Source organism: Lagopus leucura, unplaced genomic scaffold, assembly GCF_019238085.1.
Source record: "Lagopus leucura isolate 7727_CA_CO unplaced genomic scaffold, USGS_WTPT01 210-3_obj-0_obj, whole genome shotgun sequence".
NCBI lineage: Eukaryota > Metazoa > Chordata > Aves > Galliformes > Phasianidae > Lagopus > Lagopus leucura.
Genome location: NW_024965177.1, coordinates 1,573 through 19,603, shown reverse-complemented (window position 1 = coordinate 19,603; position 18,031 = coordinate 1,573). Strand labels below are relative to the sequence as shown.

At 49.0% G+C, this 18,031-nt stretch overlaps 1 protein-coding gene across 1 annotated transcript; it reads right to left on the bottom strand.

Moving 5' to 3' along the window:
- Window positions 1-2,626: 2,626 nt before the first annotated feature.
- Window positions 2,627-17,180, bottom strand: LOC122192004 (DNA polymerase delta subunit 3-like). Its single transcript, XM_042892423.1, has 5 exons — window positions 16,954-17,180; window positions 15,530-15,642; window positions 8,727-8,824; window positions 7,829-7,910; window positions 2,627-4,817 (listed from the first exon to the last, which is right to left on the bottom strand). The coding sequence occupies exons 1-5, from the start codon at window positions 17,163-17,165 to the stop codon at window positions 4,612-4,614; spliced, it is 711 nt and encodes a 236-aa protein (XP_042748357.1). The 5' UTR covers window positions 17,166-17,180; the 3' UTR covers window positions 2,627-4,611.
- Between the last annotated feature and the right edge of the window lie 851 nt (window positions 17,181-18,031).

Sequence of the window (18,031 nt, the reverse complement as noted above, 5' to 3'; positions counted from 1 at the left end):
TCAGGTGGGATGCTCAGTATCAAGGTGGATGCTCAGCCCCAAGGGAAGGTGCTCAACAACAAGGTGGGATGGTCAACACCCAAGCAAGGTGAGGCTGGGGGATGCTCAGCACCCAAGGGGATGCTGAGATCTAAGAGAGGACACTCAGCACCTAAGTGAGTGTTTTATCCCAAGGGAAGAAATTCAGAATCAAGATGGGATGCTTAGCATCCAGACAAGGTGCTGAGCACTGAGGCTGGAGATGCTCATCACCTAAGTGGTGCTTGGCCTCAAGAGAGGATGCTCAGACTCAAGGTGGGATGGTCACCATCAGGTGGGATGCTCAGCATCAAGGTGAGATGGTCAACATCCAAGCAAGGTGCTGAGCACCGAGGCTAGGGGATGCTCAGCACCCAAGGAGATACTCTATCCCAAAGGAAGTTCAGAATCAAGGTGAGATGCTCAGTGTCCAAGCAAGGCGCTGAGCACTGTGGCTAGGGATGCTCAGCCCTTATGGAGGGCGCTCAGCATTGCAGTGGGATGATCAGAACCCAAGAAGGGAGTGCTCAGCATTGAGACTGGGAAATGCTGAGCACCCAAGGGGATGCCCAGTGTCAAGCTGGGATGTTCAGCCTTGCGGGTTGCAGGGCTAATGCTCTGAACCCAAAGGGAAGCTCTGCCTCAAGGAAACAGGCTCAGCACTGTGGGAGGATACTCAACCCTGAGGGACCCTGGGTGCTCAGCACCAGCACTGGGGGACAGTCAAGATTCCCTTGCCCAAGAGATGCCCCAAAACAGGGCCTGCTTTGATGTGACATCCAGCTCCAGAATTAGAACTGTGGCTCTGGTCTCACATGGATCAGTTTTGGGTTTGAGACTTCCCCACCCTCTCTGGGATGCTGTTGGCAAAGGAGCAGTTTGGAAGTTACCAAAGACCACTGAGTCTTAATGTCCGGATTCCATCATTCCATGATCCCAATCCAAAGCATTTCTCTGGTTCAGAGCCCCCAGAGCATCTCCCTGCCATGGGGGATGGATGGACCTGGCAGCTAGATGGCATGCACACCAACAGAACCTCCCACAACCATCCTTAAAACAACCAAAGAGAGGAGACAGGTGTTGGCATCCATCACAGCAGGTAGGACTCTGCAGGATGACGTGCTGCAAAGCCTCCGTGGGAGCCAGGAAGGATGCTCTAAGTGCTTAAAGCATAGTATGAAGGATGCAGGTGTCCTCAGGTTCTTATCCCTTCAGCTTGAAAAGCAGAAAGAAGGGGAAAGCTAGCAGCACTGCATGGTCCAGCAGCAAGGGACCTTCCCCACGCAAGGTGCTGACGCATGGCCCGGCGCTGGCACACGCCTGCTCTCCCCTCCACCACTGCTCAGCTCCTCCAGGCAGAGTTTTGTTTCCTTTTAAGGCCCTGTGTTCCCTGCTCTGGAGCTGCGGCTGTGCTGGGAGAACAAAACAAGTCGTCGGCGGTGCAGCGCTGCTCGCCTTCGCCCTGATGGTTATGGGCTGTGCCCTCGGCTCCCATTTTCCCTGCAGCATGCAGTGTTTAACCAGATAAAGGGCAGCCGGGTTTTCCAAGCAGGCTATGCCTCCTTGCAGCATGGGAAGCTTTAAATCAGGATCCCAGCTCCTTTTGCAAAGAGGATAAGGAATTCTCATCCTCAGCAGCAGTGTTTTGAGGCAGGGCACGTGCAGCTGCTGGTTCAACACCACCTTGGCCAAGAGGAGCTTGGGGTACCAATGGTTTTACGTCTGACATTGGATGGTGCAACTTCTCCAACTTCTTTCCCCACCAGTAAAACAAGGATGAAGCTCCCTCTGCCTTAACATCCAACAGAAAGCCATTCAAAATGCGCTGCTTAGCAGATGACATTAACCAACACCTCCCCGTGCCTGTTAAAGGCTCTGTCCTCCTGAGGGTGCAGAAACGGTTGGAAGGCAGATGCAGAGATTTCCCCTCTTCTCCCCTTGCACCTCCATTGCAGGGGACAGCAGCCCACAGAGGTGGAGACAGAGATGTAAAAATTCATCTCATGAGATTAAAACCTATCCAGGAGGGAAGGGACCGGGGGCTGTGTCAAGAGGCAGGTCTCCTACAGCCGGATCCCTGCATCCACAGAGATAGAATCTTCCTTTAACCTTTAACCCACTCCCCTTGCTTGCTCCTGCACTCCATGCAGCATGCAGGAACGCTCCAGCCTCACCCAAGGGGCATGCAGGGACCCGAGGCCCCCGGGGGCTGGCAGAGCTGTGCAGTGCACAGGAGGGGGAACATGAGATCATGATTTTGGAAGCCTGAAGTTCGCCTATGTCCTGCTGCAGACATTAAGTCATTTTCCTGAGGAAGTGGTGTATGACGTTGAGCTGGTTATATGGGGTTGGGGTGGAGCAGCGAGCTCCAGCGAGAGGACCACTGTTCTGGTGCAGAGCAGGTGAGGTGCGAGCACACCACATCCATGCAGCATTGGTCATGGAAATAAGACCTGAGGAGACAGCCCAGGGGTCTGAGTTCAATGCAGACCTCAGTAGCTTGAGGTGTTTTCCACCTGGGTGACCTACAGTGATGAGTTTATTGGATGGAACTCTTCACCTACTGCATGTAGGCTCCTCTGTGTGGTCAAGCAACCTCTGAAAAAAATCAGGATGGAGCACATCTTTTAATGAATAAAAAAAAATACAAGAAAAATCTGTACTTAACGTTTTGTGACTTATTACTTTTCAAAATATACCCCTGACTCCACCAAGAAAAGCAACACACTAAGTGGTGGCCTCCATCCCAAATGAGGTCCTTCATGACCTCATGGATCTCTGCTGCACACATCCCTAAAACATACCTTGAAAGCATCCCACCTCCTCCAGCTGTGCAGTTGGCTCTGGTTGGGTGCTGGTGCCAGTTCTGCCTGCCCTCCTGCCTCTTACCCTTATTTTTCCTGTAAGCTTCCAGTTTGGAGAGCCCAGAGCTGCATGATGAGGATGCTGGAGCGCGAGGTTACCCTCAATCCTCCACTTGCAGTGATCCATCCATTAAGCAGCCAAACCCATCTAGCCAGGATCAGCCATGGGCACAAGGGCTGTTTAAGGAGATCCTCTCCCATCTGCTGAGGGTCCAAGCTGCTTGGGCTGATCCAAGTGTAACTATTAGGTGTGCATTCCCATTTTGAGAGCCACCAGCTTGATCACTCAGCCAGAATGATTGCCATTATAATCGATGAGTTGGTCCTCTTGCTATCCAGAGCTCAGAATACTTCCAGCTGTCTGCCTAAAGACATCTCCCCTTTGGTTTACACTCTTCAGACCTCTGTGCCACCTCAAACACCTCCGTATACCACTATGTAAGTACACAGCAATATAAACACCAGCCTAACAACACCCAGAAACAACTGCTGACCACATCAGTTGCCCACCTGAGACCTCACCAGCCAAGTTTCAGAAATGCTGAGCACCCATCCTCTGGAAAACCTCTTTTACGATATAAATCTTAGCACCAAATGACAGAAGGCATCCAAATGGAGGAGTTATTTGTAATCAACGGGTCTGCAGTGCTTTCTTCACCTCCAATAACTGGTTTCTCAGAACCATTTGCTGCAACACTTCCTCCAGAGGCAGCTGACGAGATGTCCTAGAAAACAACTCGATGGTGTCTGGTTTGTGCCTGTAAAACACTTCAGCAGCAAAGCAGGCCCAACAAAAACACAAAGCTGCGTGCAGCTCCTCACAGACAAGGACACCTGACCTTGGTCTACCAGGAGAGCCCTCTGAACACCCTTCTCCCCCCTTTGACTCGTTAACTTTCAAGGTTACAGATACCGCTGCTTTCCCAATAAGAGCACAGCCTTCCCCCAGTTCCACCAGAGCCAATTGTGTGGGAAGCCTTTAAGATGTTTTTGCAGAGACAGAGCACCACCAGTGCCCGGCTCTATAATTAGGCTTCTGAGCAATTTACAGAGGATATGCTCAAGGAAGAAAAGGGTAAGAGAATTTTATATGCGCTGCTTTGTCCAAAAGAAGGTTACGAAAGGCAGAGCAAAAACTATTTACCAGCCTCACGGGGAAAATTAAGTTTGTTTCATTCAGTTGAAGCTGAAGCAGATGTTCAGTATCTGTGTGTGTGTGCCTGAAGACCTGCTACATTGCAGCTTCTCACCAACGTGAACGTTTGGATCAATGTGGAGAGCTGAGAGTGTAAAAACAGGGGGGGAGAGGGGGAAAACAAAAGGGAAAAAAAAAAAAAAGATGATGCCAGAACTTGACTCCCAGTGGAGTCCATTCTACCACTTGTGGAATGGGCCTTTAACACCAAGCTGCTAAAAGGCCATCTTAAAAAAAAAGAAAATAAAATGTCATGTAAATAGATGAACAGTCTTTCAAGAGTTCAGTCCAGATGTCGCATCCAGGTGGTGATTTTCACACAGCTTAATAGCGAAGACCGAAGTTATTGCAGGAACAGATAAAACTTCTTCCCAATACAAAATGTAGTCCAAAGGGCTTACTTACACAGTAAGCAAGATATCTTACGTAATGGAAGATTGCATGTTGTCCTCCTCCTGTGCAGCAGCTTTCAGAGAGCCACGCAAAGAGAACAACACTCTCAAGCTGCCAAAGGGAGCGGGGGAAAGAGTCAGTTCATTTCTTCTGAAAGAAGCCCATGATGGAGACCTGTTTGTTGGCCCTGCTGGCGGTGGCTGCCCCTTTCTTCTGGTTCTTCCTCTCTTCCTTTGGTTCCTTCTTCACAGGCAGTGCAGGTTGCTTGGGGGCAGCTGGTGGCTTGGTCTTGGCGAAGTCATCCTCGCTGTCCGTACAGGATTCACTCTCATAAACTTTCTCAGTCACTAGTTAAAAGAGAAGAACAGATGGTGCTGGTTAAGCATGCGTGTTGAAGAGCAGCAACGTCCCCCCTGCAGCCTTCCCACTGCACTTCTGGAAACGAGCATTGTGGTTCAAGCATTCCAATGGGAATTAAGTCCAACCCTCAAGGTTATACGGTACATTCAGATGACCAGGCTGGTTTTGTATACACTGGGTTAAACTGCCTCCACACAGTCAAACTGACCTCCTTCTTTCCTAAGCAGCAGATAGTAGATGGATGAGCTGGGAGCTTGAACACCGTCCAGCTCTTTCAAAATGAGCTGACATCCCCAGGGATGTTCCCTTGCAGGCCATATGCACACCTTAAACACCAGCAGCCTCCCACTGGGAAGGGCTCCTGGGAAGACAGCTCCTGTTCCAAACCTATTCAAGCATCACCCTGAATCTTCAAGATTCAAGGGCCACTGGTGTGCATCAGATGGCCAAAAAAAGCAAAGCCAACACACTGAGAAGAGGGGCACAGAACTCCATTGGCAGCTTCCTCAACGCAGGAGGGCAAACAGGGCAAAAAAATAAAGATATGCCTTAAAAAGACCACAAAACTGAAGCTATCACCAAAATCAAGGACTGTTACTGAATGGGATTGCTGGCTTGTTACAGTCAGCATCCCACAATGGAAAGCTAAGGGATATAAAGCAGCACTCACTGAAATGAAACCGAGTCCATTGCACCGACCAAAGCCATCATTAGATACTAGTAAAGGTTGTTCTATCAGCCTTCCCAGCAGTGCTCTGGTATTCTTCTAGTAAACTATTTCTTTTTAGCAACTGTATTCTTTTAAACACATGTCCTAACTACTATTCTTCTGGGAAATTAGCTCCCCGTTGTGTTAATGCATCAAACCACACCAGGATTTCTACGTAACCGCCCTGCAAAGAGGAATGGCATGAAATCCTGCTCTGCAGAGAGCAGATGCTCAGACAGGGACCATAAATCCATGCTGACTTCCTGCAGAGGGAACTGACCTCTGAGGGAGCAGCGTTAGCAGATTGCTGGCCAGTTCCTGAGCTTGAAAGACTTACAGCACTGTCACCCTGTCGGTAATTGTTGGTAACGAAGCACGTGCTTAATCCCCTCCAATTACGAAATAACAGTTTGCGTTGGTTCTTCTAGTGAGATTGCAAATGGATGTAAGAATTCCGTGCTCGTGGCAGGCCATACCAATGGATTGTTGATGCTCAGCTCAGCCAGATGTGCTGCATCACTGTAACTCAAGTTATGCGTGCGAGCTTTAACTTAAACCAGTGCCATACAACCAATTTGCTTACAATGGAGACACATTTATTCCAACACTGAAATCTATGTGTGTCCTTCAAGCTTTAGAAAGCGTGAGGTAGAGGTGCATAAGCTTAAACCTCAGCAATTCCCCTTTGCTACAGGCTGAGAGCATGCACTTGGCTGCATCCCTGTTGATGCATGGTAACATGCCTTAAGCCCAGCTCCACAGAGACTTGCTCAATTTCCCTCGGGACTAATCCCTAAATCAGTTTTGCTTTTTGACACCAATTCCTCGCTATTGTGAAAATGGCCACTTCAAAGCGTGGAGAAATAGAAAGGACAGCCTAACTCCAACATTGGGATTTAATGTCTCTGCACCACTGTCCTTGTGGACATCAAGGAGGGAAAAAGAAAAGCTGTCTTTCAAAGAATACCAACAACTTACATCAGCCTGGGAGATCAGCAGGTTATGTAGCCCTCAGATGGTTAGTTTTGTGCAAGGAAAAGGTGGGTAAGGAGTGGGGTAAGCTGGACCATAATCAGACTGCAAGTCCTGTGCAATGAACTGGTTGGCACTCAGTGTGGAGAAAAGCACCTCCTTCCTCCCCACTTTCAGTATCCTGGCTCGATTCCTCCTGCCTTCCCAGGTGCACTGCCTCCCAAAGGCACAACAGTGGCTTCCATTTCCCTTTCCATACACAATGGCAGTGGATAGGAACCATAAATCCCCAAGTCTGAGTTTCACAGGAGACTACAAAACCTCTTGGGAATGGGGAGAAGGGAAAGTGGGCAGACTTCCCAACCCTGGTACATTTGGAAAAGGCTAAAGAGAAAGCAGCACTCTTTGCTGGAAGCTGAACCCAGAGCCCTCATTAGTGCGAGCTCTGGATGCAGATTTCTTGAACTTGAGTCCCCTGCTCATGCTTTTTTGATCCATTTTCCTCCCAGGCATTTTAATGATTCTATTTGGGATGGGAGCACAAAAAACACCCCATAACACAACAAGCCAAATCAGTCAGTAACACCTGTGCAAGTCCAATACCTTGACAAAAATCCAGGGCTTGAGATTTCAGTTACCAGCACAGATAGTTGCTGAGTGCCAGCCTTGTTTCTTTAAAGGAGATGCACAAATCCAATAGGAAACATAAGACACAACCATACAGATAGGTGCAAACACACAGGTTGAGTTGTGTGCATGCAGCTCTAAAGCTGGGCCAAGCAAAGCTGTGTCTGTGCACAAAAACAAACCTGTGCAACAGCCACAGGTCTTCTAGAATTGCCAGAGCTCCCTTGACATCTATTAAGATGAAGAATGCCAGGCACATCATATGATTTAGCTGACAACATCACTACAAAAGAAAAAAAGAAAACCACCACATTTTGCCCTCTTCAAGTTTTAAAACCTTGAAGGAGAAAAAGGATTCTGAACTCCTGCAGCTCTGCTTCAGTGCCAGGATACAGAGAAGGAAAGGAGCACAGTGGTGTTACACAACTTTCTCCAGGTCACAGGAGAAAGCAGTGTAGATGAATTTGAAGCTTCTGGCTTTCAACAACAACTCTGAAACCTCCACCCAGGCCTTCACAGAAAGGGCAGCTACCTCAACCTGGGAGCATGAGGTGGAAAGCAGAATGACAAAGTGATGTTGTGATATTATGAACCTCCTCCTAAGCCCACGAGAGGCTGACCCATAAAAGTCTTCAGTACAAGTGCAGTAAAAGTTGGACCCGTAGAAGCGTGGGAGACAGCCACTCTTACCCATGCAGCCTTCCTCTTCATCAACAAACATTTTGGATTTCAGCACACGCTTCCGTTTCCTCTTCTTTCCCCCAGTTGAAGCCTGAAGGACATCACAAGAGAGTGAGACATCAAGAGTTAAAGCCCTGTGCCTCAGGGCACGAAAGCATCCGCCCCAGGAGTCTCTCTAACCAAACTGATAGAGAACGTTTTGTGAATTCCCTTCCCTCCTCAGGACAGCCCAGTTTAAGTCTTGCTAATGCCACTGTTCTCCCCATCCCACCAGGATGAATTTGAGAGAAACCAAACAACTGAAATGAGACAGCAGCTTCTTCTGTCTGCCAGCACAAGGGGCGCATTCCTCTTGCAGGGCACACGACATTCTGAAACGTGTTCAGCTCTGTGTGGGGTTGTTTCATTATACCTCTGAATAACGAGGAAATAACAAGGTGTGCATGACACCAGGATGCATGCTGTGACGAACAGCTGTGCTTTCAGTAAAGCTACACGTGTTTTTTCAGCTCAGGGGTTGACTTTGTGCCAACTAGAGCCCACCTCTCTTACGCAGCAGCGATACAAAGTTGAACACTGAGGTTCTCTAGTTTCATTCTGGCCCTGCCTGGACTCCAGAGGCCAAGATTCAGAGGGGAGAGTGTAAAACCCGAGCAACAATTCATAGAGCCATTAGGAGGATAAAAGGGAAGAGAACTGTGCTATATCAGCAGAAAAAAAGCAGAGTTTAAGTAAAGTTGTGCTCTGGATAATGAATGAAGCGGTGAACACGACGGATTCTTTCAAGGTGGATCATGTGATGGACGTGGCAGATGAACAGGACCATCCCCTTGGCATTGGAAAGTGGCTGAGCAATCCCCATCGTGTCAAATGAAAGCAGAAGTTCATCACCATGATGTGAGCTCACCTCAGCGGATGCTGGCTCCAGCTCAGCCTTCAGAGCAGGTACCAGAGGTGGTGGAGATGGAGCTTTCTCTTCCTGGAGTGTGGGAGATGCTGGGACACCTGCCAAGAAGAATACACAAACACCTTAGCAGCAGTCAGGTGCAATGTCCCCTTGCCTCTACCACTGTCTCATGTCATGTCACCTAATTTAACTCCGAGTAATTGCTTACAACTTGAATTTAACTTGAGATTTACAACTTCTAACTCAGATCTGAAGACAACACGTTCCAAGAAGCCATCTCTAACCCGACAGCTCACCCTGCACCAAGGTGCCACGCGCTGGGGCTCCTGAAGAAAGCATGGTCAAGGATGGGAGAAGCATGTTTGGTATTTTTGGAAAACCACGCTCAGCCTCACTGAGCAAAGCTTGGAAAACCAACACTGAAACTAGAATGTTTCAGGCATGTATTTCACCTGTTCAGAAAGAAAAGGGACTGCAACCTGTACAGGAGTTGAAAGAGTCAGGGCTAAGGCTACGTATTCTCAAATCACTGCATGACCTCTGTTTCTCTGCCTCTCTCTGAGTGGTAAAACAGAGTAATTGCTTCAGGAATGGCATTTCAAATCCCAAATGATCAACCCTAATAGCTTGAAATTGCCTTTATAGAATCACAGAATGGCCTGGGTTGCACAGGAGCACAGCGCTCATCCAGCTCCAAGCCCTGCTGTGTGCAGGTCGCCAACCAGCAGCCCAGGCTGCCCAGAGCCACATCCAGCCTGGCCTTGAATGCCTGCAGGGATGGGGCATCCACAGCCTCCTTGGGCAACCTGTGCCACTGCCTCACCACCCTCTGGCTCAAAAACTTCCTAACATCCAACCTAAACCTCCCCTGTCTCATTTTAACCCCCCCCCCTTAATTCAATTCATGCAAGAATTAAACATGATTCTGCCCACCCCACAAGATTTGAAGGAGCACCAGAGGGAAAAAAAAAACAAAAACAAAATCCAAGCCATTCCAAAAAGCGAGGTCCATTCTCCCATCTGTCACTGCATTCATCTTTGTGCAGCAGATGGATGCAGTGACTGAGATGCTGGAATCCCTCCAAGGCTTGCACTGCCCCACATGGTCATGGCCACCTCCCCAGCTTTGTATGGTGCAAAACCAACACTGGAGGGTCTCACCAACATGAAAAAGGGCGAGACCAGCAGGGCATGCATAGGTACAAGAAGGTCGAGGTCACTTCTATGGGGCTGGCAGAAGCACAGAGCTGCGACAGCTTAGCAAAATCAGGGCAAGGACAGAGCGGGGGGGGGGGACAGGAGCAGCACTGTGACTAATTGAAATGACTTCAACGAATCCTCTCCAAGTCCACCTACGAAATACTGCCATGCAAGCCCTCAACTGCGGGGGAGAGCAAGGAATGTGGGGGAAGAAACTCCTCATCTGACCTATTGCTTAACAATAACAAGGCTGCGGCTGGCTGAGAGGACAGAGCGCTGCTTGGCTTCTCCTCCCAGCCCTGCTGGCTGCAGTGCTGCCTTCACGCTGTCGTCGTAACACGAATTTTGGATCCGTAGCTGTCCCAAGTGATTAGGTCAGTGTGAAGAGTTACGACTGTGCCAGGCGTGCGGCCAGCTGACCTTCATAGGTTAAGAAGGGCTCAAGCGAAACGGTGGTTGGCTGCCAACGCTCAATAATAAATTACATTCTTCAAACGAGGACTCAGCCTCCTAACTACTGCAGTAAGCGAGGCACAGAAATGCAAACAGAGTGGGATAACATGACTGGGGATTTCACCTTGCTCCAAAGCACCGGGTCTGGCAGCTGTGCTAAGGTAAAACCAAACAAGGGACCTGCTTGGAGGTGCTCACTGCTGGGGGACCGCAGCAAGGACTCAAAATCCTCAGTATTCCTCCCAGCCTCACGGCAGCTGCAGGCTGAAAAGCCCACAGGTTGCACAGCACCGAACTCTGCAGGCTACCCGAGCTGGCTGCATCCACTGCAAAATATTTGTAAGGAGTGTGGATGCTAGGAGGGCTGAAAAGGCAGCCTGTGAAAAGCTGTCAACCTCTGCCCGAGGGGTCTTTGGGGGGTTAACCTCAACTGCTTTTGCTTGGGGGAAATTTGGGTGATTCCCCAGCTTCCTCTGAATGACTTACCCCAGGCTTTGGCAGGCAGAAAGCACCTCCTTCCCACGGCAGTGCTTCAGACCACCATCGAGCTGTGGCTCTGTTGCTTTGTTATCCTCTTGCAGCCAGCAAAGCCCTCTGACATGTGATAACTCCTGAGTCAACCTCTTGCTGCTGCCCACAGTTTACTCACCAGCAACAGCTGCGTGAAATGGATACACGTTGGGCAACTGGATGTACCAAAAGATGTAAATCCTGGCTTTGTTTGGTTTGCACTGACCCTGCCTGGAAAAACTGTGAGAAGCTTTAATGCTTTTGCTGCAGCTCTCTGAAACTGATAGAGTTTGTAGGTTACAGTGCCACTGAAATCACCCTCCAAAGTGGCTGTAAAACACTTGTCAACACTATGAAACTGCGCTGGTGTTGGTATAGCTGGAGCTGCCAAACCTCCTGTCCTCTGTGGACACACTTGTGTAGTTTATTCTGGCACTGGAAGCAAAACAACCTGCAGTGACTAAGGCACCCTCAAACCAATGTAACTTTTAATGAAAAATTATTTTAAATGGAGATGATTGTGCCTCGTGGCCCTCTCTGTATTTTCAGCTTGCTACAATGTGCTGACACTTGTAGAAGAAGAGCTTATTTTGGGCTCCCCACTACCCTTGAAATCATAGCATCATAGAATGGTGGGTTTGGAAGGGACCTCAAAGCCTTCCCATCCCCAACCCCTGTTGTAGGCTGGATGTCCCCCACCAGCTCAGGCTGCCCAAGGCCCCCACCCACAGCCTCAGGCACCTCCAGCCTCCCTGGGCAGCAGTGCCAGGGCCTCTCTGCTCTCTGAGTGCAGAATTTCCTCCTCACATCTGAACCTAAATCTCCCTCTTTTACATTAAAGTCATTTCTCCTTGCCCTATCTCCATCTGCCTGTGTAAAAAGTCTCTCTCCCTCCTATCTATCAGCTCCCTTCAGGCTCTGGAAGGCTAAAGCGAGGTCTCCCCACAGCCCTCCCCCTTCTCCAGGCTGAACAACCCCAGCTCCCTCAGCCTGTCTCCATAGAGAGGTGCTCCAACCCAATGGAAATGGTTTGGCTCATTAGTGGAAACAGTGGAAGCTGAGCCAGGAGCCTCTGATAGCTCCTCTGGTGGTTTGGCTTCCCATCTCACCCATTTAAAACTTACCCCTTGATCATCTGTGGGTGAATTACGCAGGTGGTGGCTGAGCTGTGCCAGCCTGGCAGCAGCTCCCAACTGCTGTGCAGCATATGGCACCTCTCCCCTGCTCCCATGGGGATGTGGCACAGAACGTTGTCACTCCAGACCCCATTCTACTCACTGATGATGCTGATAAAAACTGCCCCTGGTCTCTGTAGAAACCCATTTCCAACCTTTCCAAGGGTAAATACTCTGTAAGTCTGGCTGCTACATGTTCATTTACATTGTCCCATCCCTGGAGATGTTCAAGGCCAGGTTGGATGGGGCCCTGGGCAGCCTGGGCTGCTATGAAACGTGGAGGTTGAAGCAGGGAGGGCTGGAGCTTCATGATCCTTGAGGTCCCTTCCAAGCCAAGTCATTCCACGATTCTATGACTCAAAAAATAAAGTTTTACCTAGCTTTCATTTTTACACCCCTTTGGTTTCCATCTATTTCAAAGAAATGCTTTCAAACAAAAACGGGGGAGATTTAGGCTGGATTTGAGGAAAATAAGAGCAATGAGGCACTGCACAGGTTGCCCAGAGAGGTGCAGATGCCCAAGGTCAGGGGATGGGGCTGCGAGCACTGATGGAGCTGTGGGTGTCCCTGTGCACTGCAGGGAGTGGGACCTGATGGCCTTTAGAGGTTCCCTTCCAACTCAAACGATTTTATGACTCTATAGAAAAGGGAGAAGACAGGAACTCTCTGATTTCCAATCTTTCCCTTTTGAAAAAGGGAACAGTACAAAGCTGATCTGTAGAATATACAGATTTGTACACACTAACTGTCATCTGCAGAAGTTTACAACACATAATGCAAATCTGTTTCTCTACATGATGGAAAGAACAGAGGACTATGATGCAGGAAGAGCATCAGCAGCGACAAGAAAATCCAATTTCCTGCATCCATCTCCAGCAGGTTAGATATGAGAAAAACAAAAACCAATCCTCCCCAGTCAGTAGGGGGTAGGTAACCTTTCTTTTAAGGACTAAAGCTACAGAGAGCAAGTTTAGTAAGTTAACTGGGTTCTCAACCTGACCTTTAGAGGTCCCTTCCAACTCAAATGACTCTACAGACTCAAAAGGTGGGCCTGGGAGAATCTAATGAGGTTCAACACAGCAAAGTGCCAGGTTTGGCATTTGGGCCAGAGGAATCCCAGGCATCCATACAGACTGGAAGGAGCGGTGCTTGAGAGCAGCCCTGCAGAGAAGGACCTGGGGATCCTGGTGGATGAAAAGCTGAACATGAGCCAGCAGTGCTCCTGCAGCTGGGAAAGCAAATGGGATCCTGGGCTCCATCAGCAGAGGGGTGGCCAGCAGGGACAGGGAGGTGATTGTCCCTCTCTGCTCTGCTCTTGAGGCCCCATCTGCAGCACTGCGTGCAGGGCTGGAGCCCCCAGCACAAGAAAGACAGGGAGCTGTTGGAGAGGGTGCAGAGGAGCCACAGAGATGAGCAGAGGGCTGCAGCACCTCCCTACAAAGACAGGCTGAGGGAGCTGGGCTTGTTCAGCATGGAGAAGAGAAGCTGCGGGGTGACCTCAGTGCAGCCTGCAGTGCCTCAAGGGAGCCTGCAGACAGGAGGGGAGTCAGCTCTGTGAAAGGGGAGATGACAGCAGGACAAGGGGAAATGGTTTGGAGTTGAGGGAGGGCAGCTGGAGGTTGGATGTCAGGGGGAAGTTGTTTAGAGAGAGAGTGGTGAGGTGCTGGAACAGCTGCCCAGAGAGGCTGTGATGCCCCGTCCATCCCTGGAGGTGTTCAAGGCCAGGTTGGATGGGGCCCTGGGCAGCCTGGGCTGCTGTGAAATGGGGAGGTTGGTGGCCCTGCCTGCAGTTTGGGGGTTGCACCTTCATGATCTTTGATGTCCCTTCCAACCCCGGTTATTCTGTGATTCTATGAAAAGCAGTGGGTATGCAGCAAGCAGTTCACAGTGCCCTAGGGAAGGCAATCCTCCATTTATGAGGGTCTGCCTCACAATATTAAAGAGTTATAACAGAAGGAGATTTGGAAAACAGACTGGGAGGTCACTTCCCAAACTTGCTGTGTCAGAACTCCATCACGAACACGCGAGGCCAAGGTTCCCTAACTCACAACAGCAAAAAGCAGACCAAACAAAAGCTTTCCATGCTCCTAAGAACAACCTTTCCATCCATCCCTGAAGCAGAGGATTCCTTTCTGCCTGCTCTCACTAGCAGACGATTGGTGAGCTGAGAGATTCCAGCCCAGCACAGAGCAGCACATCAAGTGGCAATTCCAATCTTCTTCTGCAGAGCACAACAACACAGCTTGTCAGTAAGCTGTGTGATGAGCAAATGGAAAGACCAGATAAGAGCTTACAAACATTTAAAGAAATAAATACCATGGAGTGTGGGCATACATATATTTTTTTTTAGGGCTAAACAAGGAGCTGCACACAGGAATGTGATGAAATTAAGGCTGATCATGAAGAATGGCTTCCTGAGAGATTTATCATCCTGTGGCATAGTTTCAGTGGAAGCAATGGATGCCTGATGACAGAGATCACTTGAAATTATGCTGGGTAAAAAAGAAATGATGAAAACAGGCCTAAGGTAGCACAGAGACCTCTAAGATATCCAGCTTCATTCTTGTGTTACAGATTCTCTTCATCTTATGGTTGCTTCTCCATAGCAAATAAGCAAACAGCTCCAGCTCTGCAGTCCCAGCTCTCTCCTAACACAACCTATGAGCTGTTTCACCTTTTTTTTTTTTTTACTGGAGCTGTACACTGCACTGTTGGTTTCAATTATTTGCCCATAATGATCTCCGAATTCTTTTCCTGATCAGTTTGTTGGATGACTGTTCCACTTAGCACGTATTCCCCAGCTCAGTCCCCAACTTATTTTCCAGTTATCTATATTGAACGGCATTTGTCACCTCAATTATCCAAATTCTTTGGAATCTGCCTCTGCTGTTCCTCATTATAAGCCCAAAATTTGTGACGTTCTGGGCACCCAACTCCTACCAAAGCCAACAGCCACCGAGGAGACGCAGAGTCGCATCGGATATGGCTCAGCTGTTTTGCCTCCAGCTTCTCTATTTAGTTTTTTGGAAATCTTGCTTTCAATGCTGTCTTCCAAACCATTTCTATAAACAGACAGAATAAAGATGCTAAAAATGACCCCGGGAGAGGGAAGGTCACTTTGCAATTGCTTACTAACTAAACTGGTTATGACCAGTCCTGCAGTTCTGGAAGGCACAGTATCTTCCCAGAACCTCCCTTGCACACATCAGCATGACGGGCAGCACACTTGGTGATGAGACAGCCAGATCTGAGCTAAGCTAAAACAAAGACTGAATGACTGAGGCACCCCAACGGAACGCCAAAATGCTCACAGCATCAGAAAACCAGAAAGCTCCAACTGCAGCCATTTGCACGGTTGTCAGTCCTCTCTCAACCCCTCAATCGTTGATCCAACAGCCTTAGATAGGAGCACTGCTGGAGCCAGGCCCCTGGCCCCACATGGCTGCTTGTTTTTGCATCTCTTACCTTCCTCATCACTGCTGTCAGATTCCAGTTGTTTGATTCTCTTCCTCTTCTTCTTTTGATTTTCGGGCTCTCTTTCCTCCTCGTTGTCAGACTTGTCCATCCTCTTCATTTTACTGCCACCAAGAAAAATTAAAGTAAGGGATGAAAACACACCATCCCTTGTGTGTGCGCATGAGAACGCTGCATGCACTGCATACGTTGCTGATAGAAGAGCTGCCAGCAAGGAGATCAAATACCTCTGCTACCTCCTAAAAACATGTGAGCATCACATGATGAAGTATACTCACCCATACCATCAGACAGAGGTGCAAGGGCATTTTTAAGCCTCTCAACCTTACCCATATTCCGTTCTCTAAAACAAGGAGGACTTCTTCAGCCCCTCTGCAGCTCAGTGTTTTGCCCAGTGCCTCACCTAGCTTGGCCACAGCAAGCTGGCAAGCAGGCATTTCTGATCTTGTCTCTATAGCTCAGGCTCCCAAACACTCATGTCCCCAACAGCATCGCTCAGAAGCTCTTTTGACAGACTGCTCGCCACTGACTGACTATGAGGTAGTGTCTCAGAATCCTGGAGCCATTTTTAAAGACTACTGGAAAAATAAAATAGCTTCTTTCTTTTTAATGTTGGCGAGACACGTCAGACTAACAAGCCTGGAGGCTAAAGGCCCACGTATCCTCATGGAGCTGGTATGGCCCAAGTGGCCTTCCCAACACCACGCTGCCAACACGCCGTTTCCAGGCCCCTGGACTGAATAGGACTATCAATAAGAAGACCAGTTAGCACCAACTGCCATGGTGGGCTGGGTGGTGCACTCACCTATTTAGTTAGCAACAGATTGAGACCACCAATTAATTACTCATAGGCCACCAGAGAGCCATCAGACTGTAATGATTTTTTGTCTCTGTCAGTTTGGGTTGGATTAAACACAAAGGGTTGAACTTAAAATTTACTTGGAGCTTCAGCCCAAAGTAAACCAGCGGCATTGAAAGCAGCAGTACATTTGCTATGGGAATCAACAAGCAGAACTTTGTGTGCTGGGAGCTGTGTACATATAAGCTTGGGAATATACTGCCTTCCCTGCAACACAGGTGCTCCTGCCAGCCCCCACAGATTGCCTGTGGGGTCCGTGCTCAGCCTGCTCACAGCATGAGGCTGTCTCATGGAACGCCATCCCCTCCCACTGGACAGTACCTGGACCGTGTCCCTTCCCATCTGCAAAGGCACAGATGGCCCTGAGGCATCCACAGCACTAAATGGAAAAGACCTATTAAGAAAGGATTCTAAGAGAGAGAAATTTAGACACGTTTAATGCTGTTTAGTAGCTGGGAAGAGGAGGCAAGCCAATGCTGTACATCCAGCCAGCTCAACGTAAGGCCATCAACAAACAGGTTGAGAGATCACAGTGACCCTGACTAGTGTGGCCCACCTCTTTTTGTCCTTCTGTTGAATTTTAGCAGGCTCTGTTTTCCTCCCAGGTTTCTCTACCATGGTGTTAGGGGATGACTCTGGTTCTGTTGCAGGAACTGAAGTCTTAACAGCTTCTTTTTCCTCCTTTGGCTGCTCAGGCACTGAGTTGACTTTGAGTTTACCTGTGAATAAAGCATTAAAAAAGTAAAGAATGTACGTATGACAACTCATAAAAGAGTGGGTTAAGCAAAACAGTGCACCAACTATACAGACAGCACTGCAGATGATGCATAAAAGCTTTAAGGGATCTGGATGGACCAAGCTGAGTAATACAAGGACATGCTTGGGTCCGCAGCTGATTTGCTTCTACTGTTCCTGATGGCACAGCACCAAAGGTGCCAAAGCCAAAGGTGCTGCAGCAGTTCATAAACACTGCAAAGAAGGCTGGAAGGCAGTGGCAGAAGATGGTATGGTCATTAGGACCGTAAGACACCACAAAGGATTGGGAGCCCATCCCTCTTCTACACGTCCCCCCTGACAAAACACCACATCCATCTTTACTGTCAGTTCACTCCTTTTAAATTGGAGCTTTAATTGAGCAACAAGAGCCCAGAAAAAGAGAAATCAGCCTCCAGCCTGTGTAACATTACTAAAAATACTGAGTGTGGGCTCCAGTTTAGCAGTTTGTCTCTTTCTCAGCTCCAATCTCATCAAGAATCAGTCTCTTTGGCCTATGCAGCACCACAAACACAGGCAACACTACTGCAAAAGGCTTAACCCAGCACCAGCAAGGTGGGAATGGATAGCAAGTAAAAAAGTCAGGCTGACTTTTGCCACATCCATTACTCCCCGTCCCCTCTGTCCCATTCTGTCCCTTTCATCCCATTGTCCCCTCCTTTCCCTGCCTGTTCTCCCCAATCTCACCCCATCCATCCTTGAACCCTCTGCCCCTTTTTGTCCCATCCCCTCCCCTTTTGTCCCATCCTGTCCCCCCCTCTGCTCCCCATCCTCTCCATCCCCTCCCACCCCCTTTTGTCCCCCTCCCATCCCCTCCATCTGGGGATCCCCATGGAGCTCCCTCTTCTCACCTTCCAACC